Source organism: Hermetia illucens, chromosome 7 (assembly GCF_905115235.1).
Source record: "Hermetia illucens chromosome 7, iHerIll2.2.curated.20191125, whole genome shotgun sequence".
NCBI lineage: Eukaryota > Metazoa > Arthropoda > Insecta > Diptera > Stratiomyidae > Hermetia > Hermetia illucens.
In genome coordinates this window covers 12002932-12009547 of record NC_051855.1, presented here as the reverse complement: position 1 = coordinate 12009547, position 6616 = coordinate 12002932, and the positions used below count along the sequence as shown (strand labels likewise).

General features: G+C 37.5%; 1 protein-coding gene across 1 annotated transcript; it reads left to right on the top strand.

Annotated features, from left to right (window-relative positions):
- Positions 1-14: 14 nt before the first annotated feature.
- On the top strand, positions 15-4907 carry LOC119661013 (ras-related protein Rap1). Its single transcript, XM_038070160.1, has 5 exons — positions 15-150; positions 308-415; positions 514-642; positions 3150-3302; positions 4495-4907. Exons 1-5 carry the CDS (start codon positions 76-78, stop codon positions 4582-4584), a joined length of 555 nt encoding a protein of 184 aa, XP_037926088.1. The 5' UTR covers positions 15-75; the 3' UTR covers positions 4585-4907.
- Positions 4908-6616: the final 1709 nt, after the last annotated feature.

The window sequence follows — 6616 nt, the reverse complement described above, 5'->3', positions numbered from 1 at the left end:
TTAAGACTGCATATCTCGACTAAGCTGTCGTTTATTCGTAAAAGCCAAGGAGAGGACGAGAGTTAAGTAATTATAATGCGTGAATATAAGATCGTAGTGCTGGGCAGCGGGGGTGTAGGCAAATCGGCTCTAACAGTACAATTTGTCCAGGTAAGTTTTGATAGTTAAGGAAGTGCAATTTTGATCCTTCTTTCTCTCGTCCCTTCTAATCCTCTTCAAAATAGTCCGTTCTTTTGCCTTTTCCTAAGCTACGACTGTTGCCTAATTTCTACGAAAAATTCACAAATTACTTCCTTAAAATTTCCAGGGAATATTTGTGGAAAAATATGACCCAACAATAGAAGATAGCTATCGGAAACAAGTTGAGGTAGACGGTCAGCAATGTATGCTTGAAATTCTCGACACAGCGGGGACGGTATGTTGGCTTTTCTTTAAATCACTTCGCCGCCAGTCATTTTGTGTAAACCAAATTTATGCTAAATCTCTCTACGTTCGTTTGTTTTTTTTTTGCAGGAACAATTTACAGCAATGCGTGATTTATATATGAAAAATGGCCAAGGCTTCGTTCTAGTATATTCAATAACAGCACAATCAACGTTCAATGATTTACAAGATTTAAGAGAACAGATCTTACGTGTAAAAGTAAGTATGGCATGTCCAGGCTTTCACTGTTAACAGGTTCCTTGTGCAATTCAATATACTACATGGTTCACAAAGTACCCGTTCTAGGAATAAAGAAAACATATTTTAGTATGATCCAGAAGCGTTTGGAAGTATCTAATTCAAGAATTATGCTGCCACGGACTTTTGATACAGCGGATTTTGCGCTTTCCTCCTTCATGTGTGGCCGTTTCACTGCAATTTTCGGCTCGAAACGCTCCGATAATGTGATATAATGCCCTCGTTTTTAGCTTCTTTTTTTCTCGACTTTTGATACAGCGGATTATCCACTTCCCTTCTTCATATGTGGCCATTTCACTGCAATTTTCAGCTTGAAACGGATTTTGCGCTTTCCTTCTTCATTTGTGGCCATTTCACTGCAATTTTCGGCTTGAAACGCTCCGATAATGTGACATAATCCTCTCGTTTTTAGCTTCTTTTCTTCCCGACTATTGATACAGCGGATTTTGCGGCATTCCACTGCAATTTTCGACTCGAAACGCTCCGATAATGTGATATAATGCTCTCGTTTTTAGCTTCTTTTTTCCCCGACTTTTGATACAGCGGATTTTGCGCTTTCCTTCATCATGTATCGCCATTTCACTGCAATTTTCGGCTCGAAACGCTCCGATAATGTGATATAATCCTCTCGTTTTCAGCTTCTTTTTTCCCCGACTTTTGATTTTGCGCTTTCTTTCTTCATGTGTGGCCATTTCGCTGCAATTTTCGGCTTGAAACGCTCCGATAATGTGATATAATGCTCTCGGTTTTAGCTTCTTTTTCTTCAAGTTTGTCTTTTATGGCTGCTTGCCGTTCTGATGCCACATATCTATCAGGTTGTTGCACATGAAATGGTCGATTTGGTACTAAAATTTCAAACGACTGTAAAGATTACAAAAATTTATTTAATTAATCAAAATAAGTGCCAGTCGATTCAAAACACTTCTCCCAGCGAGATACAAGAGCATGTATGCCAGTTTCTTAGAAGTCAAATTTTCGAGAGGTGGATAAACTCGTCGAAGGCAATTTTGATGACCTCTTCATTCACCAAAAAATGATCCAAATGCTTAAAAAAAAAGTGGTAGTCGGTTGGCGAAAGGTCCACAGTGATTATGATGGATGAGGCAGAGTCTCATACTGCAGTTCGTTCAACTTTTGAACCGTTGTTCTGGATTCATGAGGTCGTGAAGGAGTATCACATCATCTCTGTTGACTAATCTCAGCCGTTGAATACTTAATTTTTGGTGCATTTCCTCGAGTTTGGCACAGTATTTCGGTGCATTTATCGCTTCTCCAGGTGCCAAGAAAGAATAGTGGACAACTCCAGCTGTAGACCATATCTTCTTCGGGTGGAGGCTCGGTTTCGGCATATGTTTCAGTGGCTCATCAGGATGTAGCCATTGTGCTGATCGGCGATGTTTGTTGTATAGTATCCGTTTTTTATCACATGTCACTACGCACATATCCGAGGGGGAGCAAATAGACCCGAGTCTGCAAGGAACTCATATGAAGTGGCTTCGGCCACGAAGCCTCACCGGTGGTTATCTGGTATCATGGGAACCGGGACGGCCCTCTGAGAGCATATGTTCTACGAGAATTTCTGGAGGATGTGTTCTCGGCCCGACTATTTGCGGTTTCATGGTGGTTGTGGTTATGCCTACATCGCGGGCAGAGCTTCTCGGGGCTCAAGCGTGGAGTTGCACTGTACAACTCGGGTACCGTACTTCTTAGTTGCGGCAGAGATGTTAGATAGGCCTCCAATCCATTGGTATGAATGCTGAGTCTGCACTTCCTTGTATGGCGGGGCTCTGATTCTTGTCCCAAAATCAATCCGTGTCGGAAGAGGACCGTGGGATTATGCCTAGACGGCAGGTACTCACGTTAAACCCCCAGGACTTTCATCACATGCCACTATTCTGTGCAAAAGGGGATCGCTTCTGTCGCGGGAGAGTAAAGAACTGCAAATTTCCATTCAAAGCGCCATGTTTTGCTCCGTAAGGTCTTGCGGAACCCCTTCGTCGAGCTTTTTCACTTGGAAAAGTTGTTGCAAGTGTCGGGAAACTGTCGCATAGTGTAAGTCCAGTGCCTCTCACAGACTGACGTGTGTCGGAGTCAACTAGCAAACGCAGCTCGTCGTTGTCAATCGATGGTCCTGGATGTCCACGTGGCTCACTTTGAAGCCGGAATTTTTCGCCCCGCTGCCGTGTGGTTCGTTCGCTTACCCTATCAGCTCCAAATGCGCTGTTAATATTCCTGGTCGCCTCCGCTGCTTTATGACCGAGTTTGAACTCATCAAGATACGATGGCGGGAACTTTTTGAATCATGTAGTATGATTGACATCAAAGTAGGATACATAACGTTTCTGTTCCCCTGAGTTCTACTCGTTATTCCTCAGATTAACCAACTTTTTTTGTCTAACTTAAACTTCTGATGATCCTCAATTTAATTTCCTTGTTTTCTTTTCTTTTTTTATTTTTCTTTTTCGCAGGATACGGATGATGTACCTATGGTACTGGTAGGCAATAAATGCGATTTGGAAGAAGAACGAGTGGTTGGTAAAGATTTAGGGAAAGATCTTGCAACACAATTTAATTGCGCTTTTATGGAAACATCGGCGAAAGCCAAGATTAATGTTAATGATGTGAGTATTTTATTTTTTTTTTGCCAGTTTTCTTGTAATATTTTTTTTTTCCTTGCGGTTTTGCTGGCGCTAGACATGCCTTTTATAACAGTCCACTCAAGCATCGCAACCGCAACAATTTAGAAATTTTCTCGGTTGGGAGAGAAAGGGTTTGAGGCGTGTTGAATATTCGAAGAACATGAAATTGCGTGTTTTTTTTTTTATCATGGCTGAGTAAATGGAATGAGTCAGACTTGTTCTATTTTTTTTTTGTAAGCCATTCTATGCGGTCCGCTCAATTTTTGAGGTGCATCGAAATTGAAAGCTGTTAATTATTTTGGCCGTTTTTTTTTTAATCAGTCTCCATCGATTTGCTTTTGCACCAATTAGAAGCAACTTTCTCCCATCTTTTTTGTATGCGGACCACTTGTTTTTAGGCAAGGCATCCACCTCTTTAGAATTCAAAAACTGCTGACCGTGCCGTCCTACTTGACTTTTGCCTCGGAAGTACCATGGCCGAAAAGGGTTACAGATGTTATTGCCTCTGTCGTTGCACTGGACGAAACGGTCAGTTATTTTGGGAGTTGAAAGGAGTCGGGGTCAATTGTTGTGAATCCGTATCTCAGGCAAATTCTCTTTCGTGCAAAAATGTTACGATGGCTGGTATCACAGGTAAAACCCTTTCTATGCGTGACTGGTGCCACAACACAATGGTTAGCGATGCTGCTGGACGTGACTATCGTAATTTCATAAAATAATCAGTTAACCAAGCGTTGGTACGGTATGCTAGTCACATTACTTGAAAGTAAACTTGAGTACAGGAGACTGGCAGGCATTCTGGGTGACTGTGCTTAATGCTTGTTTGTTTTAGAAGAGTGTATTCATACGAAAAAAATCAAACAAAATTATCCAAAGGGTACTGGTCATATCATCTTATCCTAGATCAATAGAAGTTGATCTCCGTTCTTTTGAGAAGTTCTAGCCGAAATGTGATTTTGTCTGGGGCGCGGCTGACGAATATTGTGAAAAGCAAGCGGTTTTTTTTTACGTTCAGTCACTTTGGGAACTAGGATTACTTTTTCTCTTCTCATGCAGGGATACCACTAAACAGGGGTAGTGGTTCTACTTTCTCTCTCACCCACCTCTCTTGGACGGACCTAATTTAAAAAGATTCCGGATGACATTGTTTCCAAATATAAATATTTTCTTACAGATTTTCTACGATTTAGTGCGGCAGATAAACAAAAAGTCACCAGAAAAGAAGCAGAAACAAAAGAAAAAATCACTTTGTGTGCTTTTATAAGAATAGAAGAAAAAAAAAAGAGCAAAGAAGCATAAATAAGGTTTAAATAAAAAAAAGGAACTAATTAAAAATGATAAGAATTTAAAATTAATACAAAAAAAAATGGTCTTAGTATCGGAATAAAAGCGCGGTATAAATTTTTTGAATGAAACTATTACAATTTTAGAAAATATCAAATTGTTGAGTAAAAATAAAGGAAAACAAAAACAAAAACTGTAAAAGCAACAAAAAAATCCCCATCGATCCTACATAAATATAGAAAATAAATAAAATTATATTGGCTATACACAACGGTTGAGTAAAAACAATTAAAAGAATGGTAATCAAGGACAGGAAACTGAATTGTGAAGAAATAAAATTCCGAGTCAAGATGCAAATTGTATGCACCAAGTCCTCCCTTCAGTCTTCTTTCTCAATGTAGTTCATATTTTCTCCCGTTTTAACTTGAAATTGTTTCGTTTACTCTGTTGATGTTATACATGTTTAGCACGGCGTCTTTTGTTTTTCTCTAATTTGGGGGCCACCTCGTTGTTTTTATAGCCGCCTTTGAATGCGGAAAAATAGAAAGTTTCGTGCTTCGATTATGAGTAAAACAATTACGAGTTTCATATTATTAAATTTTCTTACTACTTCAGGTAATTTTTTTCTACTGGAAAGAAAACTTCACCTCGCGGTCTTTTTCCCACACTACGTATATATATACATTTATACATATATAAACTTTATAAAGAGTTTTCGATGTACAGTTGTGACATTTCTTTCGATCGTTTTCTAATGCACTACAGCTTTCTTTTCGGGTAATGTTTTTTTTTTCTTTTTCTTTTTGTTCATTGAACTGATAACAAATCTATTTAGAGATGCAAAAGGCAAGAAGGTTTATAGAAATTTTGTATTCAATTTCACAAAACTACACAGTACAGATTTCTCAATGCAGAAGAGATAGTATGAGAGATATGGTGTCTTATGAATAAAGGCATGAGATACCATTTTCCTCAATAGATTATATAGTGATGGGTAGAAAAATATTGGAAGAGAAGGCATAGGGAAACGAATTGAAGAAATCTGAAATATAATGAAAACCAACAAAAAAAAAAACGAGATCCAGCAAGGAATACCACATGAAACATTTTGCAAAGTGTATTTTTTCAATCTATCATTTTAAAACTGTTTACTTTAACGAGAAAAAAATGTGTAAAGATATAAAATTATATATATATATATATGTGTAAGTTAAGATTATGAATCCACAATTTATGTATACATATGTATATATATATATTCACTAAAAATCGCGCCTGCAATTCTTCAAACAAAAATCAACAATCGACAATATATATATGTTCTATATATACGTTTAATTTTACAATGTGTCCGTTACAATTCTACCTTTTCTTCTATTCTTGGTTCGATAAGAAATAATTCCCTTTGAATTTTAACATTCCCCCCCGTTTAGTATGTGTCGATGAAACTATTCCCTGTTCTGCTTTATTTTTTAAGAACTTACATAAGAATAGTGAGGAAAAATGAGTATTTTCACCCTTCATTCCTTCCTTGTCGGCCCGATTCCCCCAACATTCTCTTAGCGAGAGTTGAAAGTATAATCATTTTTTCATTTTTTTTTTTTTGTGTTTAACTTACAGCTTAGTCCCCACATCCATAACATTTTTACATAGTTCTAATGCATACATATATATATGTATATGTTTTTACTGTTCAGGTTCCGTTTTGCCTCTTTTTTTCAATGGCGTACTAGGAAAGTCGCTAATTTTCTTATTCTATATAAATATATTGTAAAATTTCTTTTATATAAATTATTAAAAAAGATAAAGAAAGAGAACAAATTATTGGCGATTCTTATTTTGTAAGTTAAGGAGAAGATTACAATAAAGTCAAGTATTCAAAGAAAAAAAACTATGAATTGAGAAGTTATTTCGCTATTTATTAGATATAGGTTTCAGCTAGTGTTTCGCTTTTTGCTTCTGCTCCGTTTTTGCTAGATTCATGTATCATCAGATAGCAGGATTTGAAATTG

Bases quoted from the DNA above. Each gene is read 5' to 3' on its own strand.
- LOC119661013 (XM_038070160.1), top strand. From the start codon at position 76: ATGCGTGAATATAAGATCGTAGTGCTGGGCAGCGGGGGTGTAGGCAAA. The intron at 151-307 runs GTAAGTTTTGAT...TAAAATTTCCAG, and splicing joins TAACAGTACAATTTGTCCAG to GGAATATTTGTGGAAAAATA. The intron at 416-513 runs GTATGTTGGCTT...TTTTTTTTGCAG, and splicing joins TTCTCGACACAGCGGGGACG to GAACAATTTACAGCAATGCG.